At 41.2% G+C, this 20,689-nt stretch overlaps 1 protein-coding gene across 2 annotated transcripts; it reads left to right on the top strand.

Annotated features, from left to right (window-relative positions):
* The first annotated feature begins 1,097 nt into the window (after positions 1-1,097).
* On the top strand, positions 1,098-19,269 carry LOC139558413 (serine/threonine-protein kinase pdik1l-like). 2 transcript variants are annotated; one of them, XM_071373525.1, is made up of 3 exons: positions 1,098-1,690; positions 2,696-2,991; positions 14,901-19,269. In XM_071373525.1, exons 2-3 carry the CDS (start codon positions 2,707-2,709, stop codon positions 15,639-15,641), a joined length of 1,026 nt encoding a protein of 341 aa, XP_071229626.1. In that variant the 5' UTR covers positions 1,098-1,690; positions 2,696-2,706; the 3' UTR covers positions 15,642-19,269. The 2 variants fall into 2 exon arrangements, with proteins under 2 accessions (XP_071229626.1, XP_071229625.1); XM_071373524.1 differs by having other exon boundaries at positions 1,101-1,690; positions 2,691-2,991.
* Positions 19,270-20,689: the final 1,420 nt, after the last annotated feature.

The raw sequence follows: 20,689 nt of genomic DNA on the forward strand, positions 1-20,689 counted from the left end.
GCACAATTGGTCCAGCATCGTCCAGGTTTGGCCAGGGTAGGCCGTCATTGTAAATAAGAATGTGTTCTTAACTGACTTGCCTAGTTAAATAAAGGTTATATTTAAAAAATTTAAAATTAAATGTGATGCAATGCTAGGCCTATATTTGATTAATGGGTTGGTAGTCTAGTGCCTAGAGACTTTAAAGTTGTTTTACAAAGTAACAAAGAAACGTTTCAGGAGACAATGTTTCTTTCTAATAGCAAGTTTATTAATACTTTGTTGCAACATTGTGCACATCTTCTTTCACCCACATTATGGTACCAAAGACATTACAGTATGGAGATAGGCTAAAACGGCTTCTCCAATAGAAATCCCTGATCACACTTGTAGTAGGCGATGTCATGGCGACGTTGGCTAGCTAAGCGCATGCGTAGAAGCACGTCATCGCGGCTAACCGTGGTCTTGCGCCGAACTGCGCATGTTCAAACCGTCAAATCATGGGCACTCCTTCGATATAAAGTTATTTTTGAACAAATTAAAACGTATCAGTTTGCCACTTTCACTAGGTTGGAGTAAGAACAAGTTCAACTACTTAATACATTGGCTCGAATCTAGGTTGTGTCTTTAGATTTCGAGAAAATTAACAACTAAGGAAGAATTTTCCCTTCTCTCATTGACTACTCAAACCCCAAACACAGGCCTGGTCTGTTTGCTCTGTTTAACTACCGTTACCGGAAGTCTCGCCATTGTTGCACCTCTAGGTTTAGAACTCTGTGATGGTGCTGTCCATGGTGCTGTCCCTTTAAGAGCATGCTCCAAACAGATATTGTGATAGGGGAGTTACATTTTCTGCAAACCGTGTTGATCAAGATAAAATACATCATACCGTTCTTTGTTGATACTGCCCACTACCTAAAATAATGGTTGAGCTAAATGTATCTTTCAGAGCGTCATTTCATTCAAGATAATTAACGTATAGTCTGTGTTATGTAAAATATAATGGTACAACCTACATGGTGTCATTGGAGCAAACTAAATATGTCATTCAGGGGGGTTGCCGGAAAACCAATACAATTTTACAAACAATAATTGCACTAATTTAAGATGGTTATACAAAAATGAGACAAATTTTGAATTTCATCGTTTTCCAAGACAACCTATTTCTTTGATGTCAGTGTGATGTCGTTACTATCCTCTCAGAAACGACTCACCCCGGTCAATCTCGGCGAAAGAACGTTGCTCAGTGCGTGTACCGAATTTAAAAATGTATTGAAAATAAATGTTATTTCTGCACGGAAGAAGAAATGTTATTCCTCGTTTTACTGGTGTAATGAAAGCGAGAGGCACCGTGACTGTATACTTTGGGAGGGAGTTGTCAGGGCAATAATCCATTGGCATGAATGTAAAACTATGCAATGAACGGGGGCACAATTGTTATTTTCTCTTTCAGCTAGAGAGGGTTGCTTAAAGGGGGGGCAGTATTTCCCACTTTCGCTTCTACAGAGCACACTGTCTGTGTTGTTTTAGTAGCGAGTCAAGCAAGCGGGCGCGCGCTGTTGATGGGGAACTTGAGCTACAGATTTGCTCAGCACGCTCACAGAACTTGTCTATCTGCGCGACAACGTGTTTGGCTGAGTGGTGGCTAATGGCTGCCATAGAAAGTGAGAAAGACAACAACAAATGAATCCTTGAGAGAAGACGAAAACAGGTAAATGTGTAGCTTGCTAGATATATAGCTAGCTGCTCTTTATTTCCTTTCCTCGTCTTCAGAAGAAGCCAGTTCTTTTGTCTGCTCGTGCGACATGAATGCTTGGTGATGTGCGCAGGTGTGTGGAACTAGTTAGTTAGCCGAATGTGCTAATTTTGTCTCGGCTCATAGAGGACAATATACGTGTACACGATTTGAACAAGCTAGCTAGGTAGTTTACGTAAGCTGCTAAGCAAACGAATTTGTCTACACCCCCCCCCCCCCCCATGTGGTGACAGCTACATGTAACGTTATACAGCAATGATTCTAGCTAATAAGCTATTGCATTTTTAGCCACCATTTTCTTCCCTTGGCTTCCTAGTTAGCTAACGTTAGTTACTGTTAAGTTAGCTACCTAAAAAACAGTTTCGCTTCCGTATTAGCTAACCAATTCCTCTCAAGAGCTTAGCTAATTAAACGTATTACTATTTGATTATATTTAGTTTTATTCTTACATATATTTAGATTTATTCTTACATATTTGGGCAGTCCGCTGACGAACGTACATTTTCCCCTTTCAAAATGTGTCAGCTGCCAGCCATTCGTTAGTGTGCACGTACAGGTCAGAGGGTGAGGGGCACAGTTGATTTGTTTACATTTAGCAAGCTTTGGCCTCTGAGGGTTTCACATTTGCTCTCTTGTGGGTAGCTAACTGTCCTGATTTGACTTGCTAAAATGCGAACACTAACGTTTTTGTTGTCATGCATTTGACATGGTCACTTAGCTAGGTAGTTTGTTTTCCTCAAAATACTTAGACTAACCTAGGCCTATAGCTATGGGTTTTGACGTGCTAAGGAGGAGGGGTCTGTCAACTCACATATGACAGATTAACCCCCCTGGTTGGGAGACTATTCAGTAGGTAAGAGGCATAAGTGTTACATTCTGTTCTGCTGTGCTGCTGACCTCACCTAACGCTCAACAATAATCAGTGGTAACCCATTAACCCCACCACCTCTCCCAGCACAGTGAGGAAGAGGATGGTGAGCAGCCAGCCGAAGTATGAGCTGATCCAGGAGGTGGGGCGTGGCAGCTATGGTGTGGTGTACGAGGCGGTGGTGAAACGCACTGGAGCCCGGATGGCCGTGAAGAAGATCCGCTGCCACAGCCCAGAGAATGTAGAGTTGGCCCTCAGGGAATTCTGGGCCCTGAGTAGTATCCAGAGCCAGCACCCCAACGTCATCCACCTGGAGGAGTGTGTCCTGCAGAGAGATGACCTGGCTCAGAGGATGAGCCACGGTTCCAGCTCCCCACTATACCTAGAGGTAAAAACTTTTTAGTTCGATAGATAAATCAAATCACATTTTTTGTTTACATACACATTTAGCAGATGTTATTGATGGTGAAGCAATGTTTGTTCCTAGCTCCAACAGTGCAGTAGTAAACAACAATACACACATCTAGAATGGAATTAACCTCTCTGGTACAAGTGGGATGCTAGCGCTAGCGTCTCACCTCGTCAACAGCCAGTGAAACTGCAGGGCGCCAAATTCAAAACAACAGAAATCCCATAATTAAAATTCCTCAAACATACAAGTATTAAACACAATTTTAAAGAAACTTCTTGTAAATCCAACCACAGTGTCCGATTTCAAAAAGGCTTTACTGCGAAAGCACACCATGCGATTATGTTAGGTCAGCACCTAGTCACAGAAAACCATACAGCCATTTTCCAGCCAAAGAGAGGGCTCACAAAAGTCAGAAATAGAGATCAAATTAATCACTAACCTTTGATCTTCATCAGATGGCACTCATAGGACTTCATGTTACACAATACATGTATGTTTTGTTTGATAAAGTTCATATTTATATCCAAAAATCTCAGTTTACATTTGCACGTTATGTTCAGGAATGCATTGTCTCAAACAAACATCCGGTGAAAGTGCAGAGAGCCACATCAAATTACAGAAATACTCATCATAAACATTGATAAAAGATACAAGTGTTAAACATATGAATAAAGAAACTTCTCCTTAATGCAACCGCTGTGTCAGATGTCAAAAAGGCTTTACGGCGAAAGCACACTTGGCGATTTATGTTAGGTCAACGCCTAGCTACAGAAACCCATACAGCCATTTTCCAGCCAAGGAGAGGGCTCACAAGAGTCAGAAATAGCATTAATCTATTTGTAATAAGTTAGCACTAATTTCTAAACCTGTTTTTGCTTTGTCGTTATGGGATATTGTGTGTAGATTGGGGGGAATAGTAATTTAATCCATTTTTTAGAATAAGGCTGTAATGTAACAATGTGGGAAAGGTGAAGGTGTCAGAATACTTTCTGAATGTGCTGTACATCAATGTTATTCTGAGGCAACCTGGAACATATCCCAGTCTGCTTGATCAAAACATTCTTGAAGCATGGATTCCAATTGGTCAGGCCAGCGTTGAATAGACCTTAGAACAGGTATTTTCTGGTTTGAGTTTCTGCCTATGGGAAGGGAGGATCAGAATGAAGTAGTGATCTGATTTGCAGACGTGGGAGGGCCTTGTAGCCATCCCAGAAAGGAGAGTATCAATGGTCGAGTAATGCAGGTAATGTGGTTGTGTTTTCCTCAAATTTGTTTTAAAATACACAGCTACAATAAATGCTGCCAGTGTAGTTCCTTGAGGACTGTCGTGGTATCGGCTTGAGGTGGAGTATACACTAGAGGTCGACCGATTTATGATTTTTCAACACCGATACCGATTATTGGAGGACAAAAAAAGCCGATGCCGATTTTTATATATATATATATATATATCATACACACACATTTTTGTAATAATGACAATTGCAACAATACTGAATGAACACTTTTATTTTAACTTAATATAATACATAAATAAAATCAATTTAGTCTCAAATAACATGAGAACATGTGTTAAAACGAACCACCAGCTTTCATGGGTCTTCAATATTCCCAGTTAACTTCTTATGGCTGCAGGGGCAGTATTGAGTAGCTTGGATGAAAGGTGCACAGAGGTGCCCATAGTAAATTGCCTGCTCCTCAGTCCCTGCAATTTCACTGGCTGTTGTCATATCGATCCCGGTAGCGGGATGCAGCCATAAGAAGTTGTAGTGCAGAAAGCAGAGCTTGTCTGCATGGTCCCCTGTCAGTCTGCTCCTCCGTGAAACACAGACCTTATTTGAAGTAGATCAAGACATTCTCTATGGAAGACATGAACGGTAAAATAACAAAGGAACCCCTTTCAAGTTCAGCCGCAAGTTATTACAGGAATTATAACGCGTCGACTATTTCTCTCTAAACCATATACCTTTGACTAATCCGGAAACTATCACCTCAAACAAAATGTTTATTCCGTTACATATTTTATCTAATGGGTGGCATCCATGAGTCTAAATATTCCTGTTACATTGCACAACCTTCAATGTAATGTCATAATTACGTGAAACTCTGGCAAATTAGTTTGCAAAGAGCCAGGCGGCCCAAAATGTTGCATATACCCTGACTCTGCGTGCAATGAACGCAAGAGAAATGACACAATTTCACCTGGTTAATATTGCCTGCTAACCTGGATTTCTTTTAGCTAAATATGCAGGTTTAAAAATATATACTTGTGTATTGATTTTAAGGCATTGATGTTTATGGTTAAGTACACATTGGAGCAATGACAGTCATTGATTGTTTTTTTATAAGATAAGTTTAATGCTAGCTAGCAACTTACCTTAGCTTACTGCATTCGCTTAACAGGCAGGCTCCTCGGAGTGCAATGTAATCAGGTGTTAGAGCATTGGAGTAGTTAACTGTAAGGTTGCAAGATTGGATCCCCGAGCTGACAATGTTAAAAATCTGTCGTTCTGAGGCAGAACGTTCCTAGGCCGTCATTGAAAATAAGAATGTGTTCTTAACTGACTTGCCTAGTTAAATAAAGATTTAAATAAAGGTGAAAAAAAAGAAAAAGATTTCCGATTGTTATGAAAACTTGAAATCGGACCTAATTAATCGGCCATTCCGATTAATCGGTCGACCTCTAGTATACACGGCTGTGACTATAACCAAAGAGAATTCTCTTGGGAGGTAATACGGTCGGTATATCCCTTGCACAAATGGCCTACAGCTATGGTGACTGTCCCGCACTCACTGGCACAAGAAACTGAGGGACCAGAATGTTTGATACAATATTGCAAATTTCCTAGCATGAGCTTTGGGCCAGACAGTTGATAGTTCATACAATGTTTCAAGTTTGTTGCTAAGAATTGCCTGTATGCAATGTGATTTATAGGATACAAATTTTGATCATTATTTTCTACCTGCAGGCTGCAATGTTTTTATTTGTTGGCTTTATGTAGGCTATTTTTACATAATTGGCAATGGCTATCAGTTACATTTCGATTTGTATAATTTTCATTTAGATTAGCCACATTGATTTTGAGATGAAAATGTTACTGGCACACAGCTCGGTAGAAATGCTAAGATAAATTGGCACTCCAAATAGAAAATGTTGACGACCCCTGGTGTAGACTATTTATTCTGCCCTTGAGTTGCGTTCCCATGCAAAACTAGACAGATAGCTAACAACTAAGTCTTCAATAAAACTCCCAAGGCGTGACTTTTCTTGAATTAATATATTGAAAACGTTTATGTTGTAAAACTGCAAAATACAGAAAATAATATACTTTAGTATTCAATTCACACCGACATACTGTAGCTGTACATTATACATTTGAAGTTGCATAAATACAAAGCACGTGCTAAGGTACCATGCATCTGGCATGATGCCAAACAATATAGCTAATTGTTACTCATATGGTAATTGGCTAACTCCTTTCATTACTCTAATAATGTACAACCATCTATGTAGAATAACAAAGCATATTACACTAGAAACAGTAACAAAACTACAGTATTGTATATTTTACAATTCGTTTGCATTATGCACGAGCAAAATAATACAGCTAACGGCATACATGAAAGGCATTGCAATTTGTGTGAGTAAATGCAACCAACCAACATTGATATGTAAGCAACTCTATCAATAACAAGATTATCATCATTAGCTAAATGCTTGAATCGAACTTACAGAAATAACTACACTGAAAGACCTGCACCGTAGCGTTGTTTTTAGCTGCTTCTATGCGTGTAGAACAAATTCTCTACTTCCTGTTTGCGTACAGTCTAAGTACCAGAAAGCTCCACTAGGGGATGAATAACACCATGGAATACAATGAAGATCCATCTTAACCATTGTAAATAAATAATCTGTTACCTTCTAACAGAATGGCAGCACACTATTACTGGCAACTTCAGGAGTGTAACAGCAGCATTTGCGAAGGCCAGCAGGAGGTGGAGGAATGTCGGGAACAGATTTGCTTCTTCTGTTTAGGCCATCTTGATATCTGGCTCCCTCTTGAGTCATTTGTCTTTAATTATTTAATCAACCAGTGTTCTTAAAGCATCAGGCAAGCTCAGTACATATAGTTGATTTGATTAAAACACAGGATTGTCTATGTATTTTTCCATATGTAAAAAAAAAAAAAAAAGGTTTAAAAAAATTGACCAATTGAAAGACTCTCGGTCGACTTATTTTATTTTTTTGTAGGGGACAGCCCTACAATAGATGAGTAAGTAAATTAAAACGATCCTAAAAGCAATACATGAAATGCACAAAGGGGATGTGGCTTAAACAACCGGTGGAGATCAAATCAAAGTTTATTTGTCACGTGCGCCGACTACAACAGGTGTAGAACTTAGTGAAATGCTTACTTACTAACCAATAGTGCGAAAAAAAAGGTGTGTGTGTAGGTAAGTAAAGAAATAAAACAACAGTAAAAATACATTTGAAAATAAGAGTAGCAAGGCTATATACAGACACCGGTAGTCAGGCTTATTGAGGTAGTATGTACATGTAGGTATGTTAAAGGGACTATGCATATATGATGAACAGAGAGTAGCAGTAGCGTGAAAGGAGTGGTTGGCAGGAGGTGGGACACAATGCAGATCGCCCAATTAGCCAATGTGCTGGAGCACTGGTTGGTCGGGCCAATTGAGGTAGTATGTACATGGATATATGGTAAAAGTGACTATGCATATAAGATAAACAGAGTAGCAGCAGCGTAAAAGAGGGGTTGGGGGGGGGGGGGGGCACACAATGTAAATAGTCCGGGTAACCATTGGTTACCTGTTCAGAAGTCTTATGGCTTGAGGGTAAAAACTGTTGAGAAGCCTTTTTGTCCTAGACTTGGCACTCCGGTACCGCTTGCCATGCGGTAGTAGAGAGAACAGTCTATGGCTGGGGTCTTTGACAATTTTTAGGGCCTTTCTCTGACACCGCCTGGTGTAGAGGTCCTGGATGGCAGGCAGCTTTGCTCCAGTGATGTATTGGGCTGTACGCACTACCCTCTGAAGTGCCTTGCGGTCAGAGGCCGAGCAATTTCCGTACCAGGCAGTGATTTAACCGTTCAGGATGCTCTCGATGTTGCAGCTGTAGAACCTTTTGAGGATCTCAGGACCCATGCCAATTCTTTTTAGTTTCTTGAGGGGGAATAGGCTTTGTCGTGCCCTCTTCACGACTGTCTTGGTGTGTTTGGACCATTCTAGTTTGTTGATGTGGACACCATGGAATTTGAAGCTCTCAACCTGCTTCACTAAAGCCCCGTCGATGAGAATTGGGAGGTGCTTGGTGCTCCTTTTCCTGTAGTCCACAATCATCTCCTTAGTCTTGGTTACGTTGAGGGATAGGTTGTTATTCTGGCACCACCCGGGCAGTTCTCTGACCTCCCTATAGGCTGTCTCGTCGTAGTCGGTGATCAGGCTTACCACTGTTGTGTCATCTGCAAACTTAATGATGGTGTTGGACTCGTGCCTGGCCATGCAATCGTGGGTGAACAGGGAGTACAGGAGGGGACTGAGCACGCACCCCTGGGGAGCTCCAGTGTTGAGGATCAGTGTGGCAGATGTGTTGCTACCTACCCTCACCACCTGGGGGCGACCCGTCAGGAAGTCCAGGATCCAGTTGCAGAGGGAGGTGTTTAGTCCCAGGTTCCTTAGCTTAGTGATGAGCTTTGAGGGTACTATGGTGTTGAACGCTGAGCTATAGTCAATGAACACCTTTCTTACATAGGTGTTCCTTTTGTCCAGGTGGGAGAGATGGGGGAGCTCACTGGGGATCAGGTTCAGGTTTCCCCTTGTCCATGTGTAGGGTGACGGCGTTGCTCATATGAAAGGTTTCTGATAGGGGGGTTATCTAGGATGTCTTTTTAAATAAGCGCTAGGTGGGCGGTACTAGTGGGTTTCGGTGAAGGTGAACCTAGTTTTTGAAAATCAAACTTATATTTTTAATGCATCATAAAACATTAAATATTTCAACTTGATGTACTTAAGTTATCAGATGCTTATGATTCAAGGTTAGGCCCTAGTACTAAGGCTGTAGTTCAAACCTATTATGGCCTCAATCACATGGAAGAGTATATGTTCAAACCAGAGGAACCACATCTTGAGCGTAACTGTTGAAAGACCAGATCCGGATCTGTGCTGGCGCTGGCAGGATGGAAATTAACATTCAACTTCAAGGTTCTGTCTTGCAGATGCTGAGAAGCATCTTGGCAGCCGAGGAGTAAGTTCATGAGGAAGTGGTCAGAACAGAGGGGAGGAATCTGGCTATGTTGATGTGTAGAATGTTAGTGGAGAGGTTTTTGAAGTCATTAACTCATTTCACCAAGTGGCAATTATAGAAGTGATACACAACACAGGGATAGCCTAAATACATGAACCATAACATGTTGGTAAAGGGCATTCTTGGTTAAGGGCTTGTAAGTAAGCATTTCACGGTAAGGTCTACACCTGTTGTATTTGACGCATGTGACACCATTTGATTTAATGTAACATAGCATAAACATACCATAAGTTCAGTATCTAGAACATGACACACACAGTAGATCCCAACTTGGCTATAGGATAATGTATTGGACGTTGTTCGCAGTCATGCTAGTTGATAGTGTTGGGTTTTGTTTTTTTCCTTCTGGTTATTCTACATATTGTTGTCAGCACAGTCAGTGGCTGAGCACATTCCTTTACACTGATGTACGTAGATACAGAGATGACAAATTGCTAGTCCAGTTTTTGCTAGTAATTCAAGGTGTTAGCTAGTGTTGCTTCCAGTGTTTTTCGCCTCACATTCAGCCTGTTGGATGCCTCTCTACAGAGAGTTTATACTTTGACTAGTTAGTTCAGAAGACTGTGTCCTCTGTTATTTCTATCCGTTGTGTGTTGAGTTATGCCAGGATGTTTAGCTCGTCTGTCAGGTGATGCCATCACCACTGGTTTTAAGGGGGCATCTCATGTTCTCATTGAGCGCTGGTTTAGAGACTACTCCCCAGTCAACACTGTTCCTCCCCCCTGGCTCACTGAGGGTTTAAAGGGACTGGCAATAACTGATTATAGCCTCAGTGGCACATGGGCCATTGTCACACACTTACACACATTGTCCGACCGCTCTACAAGCTTGTTAAACACTCCAGTGTGTTGGGCTTGGCCGCTTTCCCAGAATCCTTGTTCAGACAGTCTTTCTTTTCTGTAATGTTCCAATGTTCTGCTGCTGCTTATAGAGGGAAAACTCACAATAATAGGAAAGGATTATCGTGTATTGGGGAAAACAAAGATAATGGACCATTGAGGCCAGGGACCGTATTATCTGTCTGTGCCAATGCTGGTGGATTATTTGCATCTATTAGGTTACGGATGCCTCGGCTCGCTGAATGGCATGTGACAATTTGTGACTTTTTTGTTGTTGTTTTGTACGGTCTGGGTTTCCCTAGGTGGTGGGACTGTCAATGTGGGGTTTTGTACCATAAAGATTGTCAGGCATTAGCTTGTAATTCAAAACCCAAGTAGTTGTCCTGCTGGTGTGTGCATGTCAAAAACCTGAAGCACATTTTCTATGGGAGAGGATAGGTTTGGATCTGGTCAGCTGTCAAAAGTAGATGTGTGCGTGCTTGTGGTGAACCCAGTTCCTTCAGCAGAAACCTGCAACGAGTTATGATAAAAAATAAAAAAGACGAGACAGAAAAACAGCCAACACACCTAAACACCCCTCTGTTTGACAGCTCACAAAGGATGGCAATCACACTGTGAATTCAAAGCCAAAGACAAGCGAATTTAGCTTGTTTGTTGAAAATTGTCAGTATCTCCCCCCCCCAAGGAATTTCATATAATTATGATAACTAGGGCTTTCCTCGACAAAAATATATACAAAAATAATTGGTTGACCGAGTCGTTCTGTTCTTTCGACCAATCGATTTGGTCAACGTTGTAACTTATTTTTCCATATACATTGCATTCGGAAAGTTTTCAGACCCCTTGACTTTTCACACGTTATGTTACAGCATTATTCTAAAATGTATTAAATAGTTTTTTCCCCTCAATCTACACACAATACTCCATAATGACAAAGAAAAAAGTATTCAGACCCTTTACTCAGTACTTTGTTGAAGCACCTTTGGCAGTGATTACAGCCTCGAGTCTTCTTGGGTATGACGCTACAACCTTGGCACACCTGTATTTGGGGAGTTTGTACCATTCTTCTCTGCAGATTTTCTCAAACTCTGTCAGGTTGGATGGGGAGCATCGCTACACAGCTATTTTCAGGTATATTCGGCCTGTCCAAGCTCTAGGAAGAGTCTTGGTGGTTCCAAACTTCTGTGTTCTTGGGGATCTTCAATGCTGCAGGAATGTTTTGGTACCCTTCCCTAGGTTTATGCCTCGACACAATCATGTCTCGGAGCTCTAGGGACAATTCCTTTGACCTCATGGCTTGGTTTTTGCTCTCACATGCACTGTCAACTGTGGGACCTTTTGATATAGACCGGTGTGTGACTTTCCAAATCATGTCCAAACAATTGAATTTACCACAGGTGGACTCAAGTTGTAGAAATATCAAGGATGATAAATGGTAAGAAGATGCACCTGAGCTCAATTTCGAATTTCATAGCAAAGGGTCTGAATACCTAATGTAAATAAGGTATTTTTTTTATATGTATGCGTGTGTATGTAATACATTTGCAAAAATGTCTAAACCTGTTTTTGCTTTGTCATTATGGGTTATTGTGTAGATTATTTTTGTTTTCACCTCAATCAATTTTAGAATATTAATCCATTTTAGAATAAGGCTGTAATGTAACAATGTGGAAAAAGTAGAGGGGCCTGAATAATACTGCAAAAATGTCTAAACCTATTTTTGCTTTGTTATAGATTGGGGGACCATTTTGAATCCATTTTAGAATAAGGCTTTAACATAACAGTGGAAAAGTGAAGGGGTCTGAATTAGAGGTCGACGTATTATGATTTTTCAAAACGGATATTTAGAGGACCAAAAAAGCTGATACCGATTAATCGCCTTATTTTTAAAATATTTATTATTCTTTTACATTTGTTTTTTTAATAATGACAATTACAACAATACTGAATGAACATTTTTATTTTAACTTAAAATATTACATAAAGAATTGTCTCAAATAATAAAATGTTTGGTTTAAATAATGCAAAACAGTGTTGGAGAAGAAAGTAAAAGTGCAACATGTGCCATGTAAAAAAAGCTAACGTTTAAGTTCCTTGCTCAGAACATGAGAACATATGAAAGCTGGTGGTTCAATATTCCCAGTTAAGTTTTAGGTTGTAGTTATTATAGGAATTATGACGTGTCGACTATTTCTCTCTCTACCATTTTGTATTTCATATACCTTTTGACTATTGGATGTTCTTATAGGCACTATAGTATTGCCAGCCTAATCTTGGGAGTTGATAGGCATGAAGTCATAAACAGCGCTGTGCCACAAGCATTGCTAAGAGCTGCTGGCAAACGCAGTGAAGTGCTGTTTGAATGAATGCTTACAAGCCTGCTGCTGCCTACTACCAGACTGCTCTATCAAATCCTAGACTTAATTATAATATAATAAACACGGAAATACTAGCCTTTGGTCATTTAATATGGTAAAATCCGGAAACTATCGTTTTGAAAACCAAACGTTTATTCTTTCAGTGAAATACGGAACTGCTTTGTATTTTATTGAACGGGTGGCAACCCTAAGTCTAAACATTGAAGGTTGTGCAATGTAACAGAAATATTATGTCATAATTATGGCAAATTAGTTCACAGTTCGCAACGAGCCAGGCGGCCCAAACTGTTGCATATACCCTGACTCTGCTTGCACGTTTATATTGCCTGCTAACATTAAAATAAATTAAACTAAATATGCAGGTTTAAAAAATATACTATTGTGTATTGATTTTAGCTTCTTATGTCTGGGGGCAGTATTGAGTAGCTTGGATGAATAAGGTGCCCAGAGTAAACTGCCTGCTACTCAGGCCCAGAAGCTAAGATATGCATATTTATTAGTATATTTGGATAGAAAACACTCTGAAGTTTATAAAACTTTTTGAATGATGTCTGTGAGTATAATAGAACTCATATGGCAGGCAGAAACCTGAGAAAAAATCAAACCAGGAAGTGGGAAATCTGAGGTTTGTAGGTTTGCCTATCCAATATAGTGTCTATGGGGTCATATTGCACTTCCTAAGGCTTCCACTAGATGTCAAAAGTCTTTAGAACCTTGCTTGATGCTTCTACTGTGAAGGAGGGGGGATTGAGAGCTGATTTGAGTCAGGGGTCTGGCAGAGTGCCACGAGCTCACTCAGGCGCGCTCCCGTGAGAGGTAGCTGCGTTCCTTTTCGCTTCTAAAGACAAAGGAATTCTCCGGTTGAAACCTTATTGAAGGTTTATGTTTAAAACATCCTAAAGATTGATTCTATACATCGTTTGACATGTTTCTACGAACTGTAATGGAATTTTTGGACTTTTCGTCTGGACTAAGTGTGCCTGCACGTCGTGAATTTGGATTTTTGAATTAAACGCGTGAACAAAAAGGAGGTATTTGGACAAATTATGGACTTTATCAAACAAAACAAACATTTATTGTGGAACTGGGATTCCTGGGAATGCATTCTGATGAAGATCATCAAAGGTAAGTGAATATTTATAATGCTATTTCTGACTTCTGTTGACTCCACAACATGGCGGTTACCTGTATGGCTTGTTTTTGTGTGAGCGCTGTACTCAGATTATAGTATGCTTTTTCCGAATTTTGTTTTTGAAATCTGACACAGCGGTTGCATTAATAAGGAGAAGTTAATCTAAAGTTCCATGCATAACACTTGTATTTTCATCAACATTTATGATGAGTATTTCTGTAAATTGATGGCTCTCTGCAAAATCACTGGATGTTTTGGAGGCAAAACATTACTGAACATAACGCACCAATGTAAACTAAGATTATTGGATATAAATATGAACTTTATCGAACAAAACATGTATTGTGTAACATGAAGTCTTGTGAGTGTCATCTGATGAAGATCATCAAAGGTTAGTGATTAATTTGATCTCTATTTCTGTTTTTTGTGACTCCTCTCTTTGGCTGGAAAAATGGCTGTTTTTCTGACTAAGTACTGACGTAACATAATTGTTTTTGTGTGCTTTCGTCATAAAGCCTTTTTGAAATCGGACACTGTGGTGGGATTAACAAGTTTATCTTTAAAATGGTGTAAAATACTTGAATGTTTGAGGAATTTTAATTATGGGATTTCTGTTTGAATTTGGCGCCCTGCACTTTCACTGGCTGTTGTCAAGTCGATCCCGTTAACGGGATCTCAGCCATAAGAAGTTAATTAAGGCTTTGATGTTTATGGTTAGGTACATTTTGTGCAACGATTGTCCTTTTTTTTCGCGAATGCTCTTTTGTTAAATCATCAACCGTTTAGCGATGTTGTAGGCTGTGATTCGATGATAAATTAACAGGCACCGCATTGATTATATGCAACGCAGGACAAGCTAGTTAACTACACATGGTTGACGATATTACTAGGTTAACTAGTGATTATGTGAATATTGATTGTTTTTATAAGATGTTTAATGCTATCTAGCAACTTACCTTGGCTCCTTGCAGTTACAAGGTCCTTTTTACACTGCACTGTCGTGGCAGGCTCACTCGCGTAACAGGTGGTCAGCCTGCCACGCAGTTTCCTCGTGGATTGCATTGTAATCGGCCATAATTTGCGTCCAAAAAGGCAGATTACCGATTGTTATAAACTTGAAAGCGGCCACGCCGATTAATCGGTCGACCTCTAGTCTGAATAATTGCACTGTACTATTAAGACTAATGTTCTTTCTGTTTCTTTATCACCAGCTGGTGGAGACTTCTCTGAAGGGAGAGATAACCTTTGACCCATGCTGTGCCTACTACCTGTGGTTTGTCATGGACTTCTGTGACGGAGGAGACATGAATGCTTACCTGTTGTCCCGTAAACCCAGCCGCAAGACCAACACCAGCTTCATGCTGCAGTTAGGAAGCGCCCTGGCCTTCCTCCACCGAAACCAGATCATCCACCGGGACCTGAAGCCTGACAACATCCTCATCTCCCAGGGAAGGACCTTGGCGGGAACCCCCGAGCCTACCCTGAAGGTTGCCGACTTCGGCCTATCCAAGGTCTGCTCCACGTCGGGCCTTAACCCTGAGGAACCAGCATCTGTCAACAAGTGTTTCCTTTCCATGGCGTGCGGCACAGACTTCTACATGGCTCCAGAGGTGTGGGAGGGCCACTACACAGCTAAAGCAGACATCTTTGCCCTGGGCATCATCATCTGGGCCATGGTGGAGCGCATCACGTTCGTGGATGTGGAGACTCAGAAAGAGCTCCTGGGAAGCTACGTGCAGCAGGGGGAGGAGATCGTGCCCCTAGGGGAGGCGCTCCTGGAGAACCCCAAGATGGAGCTGTTGATCCCTGCCAGGATGAAGAGCATGAACGCCGGCATGAAACAGCTTATCAGGGAGATGCTGTCGTTCAACCCTCAGGAGAGGCCTGACGCCTTTGAACTGGAGCTCCGACTGGTCAGGATCGCCTGCAGAGAGCTCGACTGGGACACGTGAAAATGGGGGTGGATAGGAGGGGAGAGGACCATGGGACTTGTAGTCACAACGTCAAGTACATGTATCTAGGCCTAATTCACCACTGTTAGCTCTTGGTGCGGAGGCCACATTTTTTTTCTCATTTTTTTTTTTCAAGGGAACAATTCAAAGTTTGCAAAGATTTTGGCTTTGCAGTTGGATATTGGATCGGAAGTACTGGTAAACCTAGCTCAACAGGTTGACAGCCAGTCTGTAAAAATGGTTGTTTTGAATGTTAACATGGCAAGGCTGTCCATAAGCACATTCAGCTGTCTGTCTTGCAGAAGGAGATGAGTTGCTAGCTACCCCACTGCTACTGGTTTAGGCTAACCTGTTAGAAGTTGACTCGGTAGTTTGCCTACAAATGCCACCCCAGACTCTGTGGTAATATTCATACTAAAGTTATGATACAGGGAGACTGCGTCCTGTTATAATATGGATGCAATTATACACAAAGGTCCACACACCTCAGTGATCGTAAACTGTGCACGGCTGGTTTTACCAGAATTCTGTGACCACACCCTGCTCTTCCCTTTCAACAGACATGCACACGCACACTTCCCACTGCTCAGGTAAAAACAAAGATATACTGTTTGTTGGGATTTGTAGACAAATGGGTGTTTTTGAAGAGAGCAACATGACATCACTGAGGCCTGTGTATTCTGAGCTGGCCCTGAGCCAACTATGGGAATTATGCTAGTGGGAGCTGACAGTCTTGGTATGACAGCCCAGTGCAGACCTAACCTAGCAATTCCCAACCCAGTGCAGACATAACCTAGCAATTCCCAGACCTAACCTAGCAATTCCCAGCCCAGTGCAGACCTAACCTAGCAATTCCCAGCCCAGTGCAGACCTAACCTAGCAATTCCCAGACCTAACCTAGCAATTCCCAGACCTAACCTAGCAATTCCCAGCCCAGTGCAGACCTAACCTAGCAATTCCCAGCCCAGTGCAGACCTAACCTAGCAATTCCCAGACCTAACCTAGCAATTCCCAGACCTAACCTAGCAATTCCCAGCCCAGTGCAGACCTAACCTAGCAATTCCCAGCCAGCCAGTGTCATGATTGGCCCGGAATGAAAATAATTTGAGGAATGGAGTGTTTGGAATGTAATTTAAATTAAGTCACAACTTAAAGGCCAGAGACAACAAGCTGCTTATTCTAAATGCATAAAGGAATGTGTTCCTGCCCCAAACAACATCAATATATTTGGCTGAAGAGTCAGTGTTCTGCTTGTATTAATATAATATAGAGCTTGAATTTAGACTTGAATTCTCACAATTGAAGGTCAGTTTAGTTCTGAATTAAACCTGTGTGAACGGTATGGTTAGGGGTTCTACTTCAGTGGCAATCAGTTGACGACAAATGCACTTTTATTTTGTTTTCCTTTCTTAACTTACCCTGCTATCTATCACCTTGAGAAGGCTGGATATGGTGTGACGACACCAAACAGTGTTTACTAGGGGCCTTGGAGGACATATTGTCAAACGGCAAACAAAAAGTCTACTTATGAATGCAATGCCTCGCACCTTCAAAGAGGAAGAGAGAGCGAGGGGAGACACCAGCACAGCACACACACCTCCCTGAGCCCAGAGGCGCAATAGTTTGACACACAATACCATTTGTTTAACCTTATTTCATATATATATATATATATATATATATATGAAAATTAGGGGCAACTACTGACTGTAGTTGCCCCCTTTTAATCTCTCTCACACACACCACAGTTTACCGTGGTTTGTACCGGTAATCCCTTTCGCCATGCTTCCTTCCAACAGACCCATACTAAGCCTATTTAGGCTTTTGGTATAGTTGACAGATGTACAGGAAGGCTCATCTCGGGACCCTGGCCTATCGCCTTGCAAGTCCAAACTTTCTGCGCTTCTAACAGTTGTGGGAATGTATCAATATCATCAAATGTTCATCTGAAAATGTAGTTTGAGTGTCATTCTAAAACAGTGGCAGAAGTTGTAAAATGTGTTTTGTACGACCTGGCTGTTGCCTGCATTACTGCCTTTTTAAAATGTCTGCCATTGCCAACATACACTCGTCTTTCATGATGTTAACATACTTTATGCTTTATTTGAATATCTCCACACACTAGCACATATAGCACTATATTGTTTGATTTTGTGTCGGCCAGGCACATTTTTGTTCAGAATTTTGGCTTTGGGTTTCTTATCTCAGCTATTTCATGCCCATAATGTTAGCACGGATTGTGCTTTCAGATGCATATTTTATTAAAGGGGCAATCAGTAGTTGCTACATCCATTTTTGGACTTATCATCATTCATTTATAAGTACCCATTGATTCATGAAGAATATAAATTGATGCCTAATGAGTTTAAACTGTTGTACCCCATCAGAACCTAAACTATACACTGTGTACATAACATTAGGAACACCTTCCTAATATTGAGTTGCACCATCTTTTGCCCTCATAACAGCCTCAGTTCATTGTGGCATGGACTCTACAAGGTGTCAAGCATTCCACAGGGATGCTGGCCTTTTTTGACTCATGCTTCCCACAGTTGTCAAGTAGGCTGGATGTCCTTTGGCTGGTGGACCATTTTTGATACATGGGAAACTGTTGAGCGGCGAAAAACCCAGCAGTGTTGCAGTTCTTGCCATTCTCCAACTGGTGCACCTACTACCATACGCTGTTCAAAGGCACTTAAATCTTTTGTCTTGCCCGTTCACTCTCTGAATGTCACACAATCCATATCTCAATTGTCTCGTGGCTTAAAAATCCTTCTTTAACCTGTCTCCTCCCCTTCAGCTACACTGATTTTGAAGTGGATTTAACAAGTGACATCAATAAGGGATCATAGCTTTCACCTGGTCAGTCTGTAATGGAAAGCGCAGGTGCTCCTAATGTTTTGTGCACTCGGACTATATATGAGCTACTACAGAGGTTAAAGGAGGAGGCTCATGGACTTGACTGCATTACTATGCTCTGTTTTCAAGGGCCTTGACAGTGAGTTGTATATTTTCTGTGATGGGTTTTATCTTTTTTTCAACAGTTACTTCAGCTTCCATTATCTTCTGTCATTGATATAGAAGTGTGTTTATAATTACAGTTGGATACTGTATTGGTGTGGTGGTAATAATGTCTTCATTGGCTGAAAGTTGGTTTGTGTAACAAGATTGGGTACACACAACTGGGGTCAACAACTCAAATGTCGTTGCTGCTTCTGATGAGCTTGATATGGGGAAAGAGCTTGTTGCCTGAAATATAATCCTACCAGACTCCTCAGATGTGCCACCTTTGGTGACTCTGCGTCCCAAATGGCACCCTATTGCCTAAGTGCACTAATTTTGACCAAAGGCCCTGGTCTAACAGTACTATATATATTATGGAAAAGGGTGGATTTGGGACACACTTAAGTGCCCTATTCAGAACAGGACCCATTACAAAGAGAAACCTCATCAGTTGAAAATAAACACCAACACCAGTGTACATTACAACCAGGTGTGTGGGGGAAGGGGCTCACTTTTCTATGAACAGTATTTCATTGTAAGATATTTTTGAAGAGATGAAATGTATCAATACATGCTGTAATAAGTGTCATTCATTGTTGAATTATAAATAAAACCAACAAAAATAGTTAAATGTATTAGCAAAGTCCTCTTGCATGTAACAAAGTCCTCTTAGATTACAGTGAATATTTTAGTGAGAATCAACTCCCCTGCAAGTTTTCCATTAATTTTGCTGCTAATTGAGCGTTAGATACCCTTTGTTGTTTGGAAAGGTTATATAGTTGATTCTCTTCAGCCTCTGGTTAATTGACTGCCAAATTTCAGCTCACTAGCTAAATGTTAATCTGTCAACAGAGTAACTAACACCTACTTTTAATCTCATGGGGTAGTTCTCGTTATCAAATCTAACTAAAATCCCTCTTCTAACAACATATGGGTTGAAGGTGAGTTAAGGGACCTGCAATGCAGCGCAAAGGTATCACACAAATTAATTTAACTAGCGTTTTTTTTTAAAGTTTTAGTCACTCATTTGTTCCTGCTTTCAGTAGATGTATTGTGTAGTTCAATGTGTTTTCCCAAAGGATACAAAAGAGGCTCTGATATGGGAAGTGAATACAGGTACCACCAGTCCCCAGGTGGATTCACCACTTCCCAGTCAGGACAGAAAACCAAGGTGTTTATTTTAACCCTGATGCCATCACATAACCCATAACTGCTTACTGCACAATGACACAATGTTGTCTTGCAATGCATTGAGCTAGCATTCCTATCTTTAGAAAGTAGATGAGCTTTAGTGTACCAAATTATGATGCTTTTCCATTGACCTGCTGTGACAGAGGTCAGCCCTCCAGATGATGTCGTGTCCCAGCTGCTGTCTGCCACAGTTGCCAGGGAAGTCTTCAGCGTTGTAGACCGAGGTCAATCAGGTGAGTGTTTCTGTTCCACCAGGTGAGGGTCCCTGTTTGTAGAGAAATCTAGAGCCCTTTCTCAGACCTTATATCATGTTTATCCACCTCTTTCACCATGAAATACCTGGTCACACACAAGCCGTTGTGGCAGTGTTGCATTGATTGCACACCGGTCTGTATTTGATTTCTTAATGAAATTAACCAATATCCTGTACTCTGGACGACATGACTGGACCACTGTTGGACGTAAAGCTATGGGTGTACACTGCGGTAAGTGGATAGTTATAGGTCTTCGTCCACAAATGGCTCAAATGAAAACTAGGTCTTTGAAAAATAGGGCATAATATACTGTTCACCCAGGGACTTGTGTCAGTCTCTGGAAGTCTGCGCATCATTCAGATAAATGTTTTCCATTCAGTACTTCAAGTCTAGTATTTATATGCATGATTATGGTACATTTGTCCCCCTTTATGTACCTCCTGCCAGGGCCAAAGGTCATTGTTGGCTTTCAACCGCTGTTGCCTTGAGGACCTGAATGAGATCACCTCACATGCTGGAGGTAGTGCAGGCCCACATGCAGCACAACAGGAACCTGTGTAGTGGTGGTAATGCTGGAGACAGAGACACATCAACGTACGG

Source organism: Salvelinus alpinus, chromosome 29, assembly GCF_045679555.1.
Source record: "Salvelinus alpinus chromosome 29, SLU_Salpinus.1, whole genome shotgun sequence".
In the NCBI taxonomy this organism is placed as follows: Eukaryota; Metazoa; Chordata; class Actinopteri; order Salmoniformes; family Salmonidae; genus Salvelinus; species Salvelinus alpinus.

Excerpts from the sequence above, each read along its gene's own strand:
- LOC139558413 (XM_071373525.1), top strand. The coding sequence starts at position 2,707 with ATGGTGAGCAGCCAGCCGAAGTATGAGCTGATCCAGGAGGTGGGGCGT. Across the intron at positions 2,992-14,900 it reads GCTCCCCACTATACCTAGAG|CTGGTGGAGACTTCTCTGAA; the intron begins GTAAAAACTTTT and ends CTTTATCACCAG.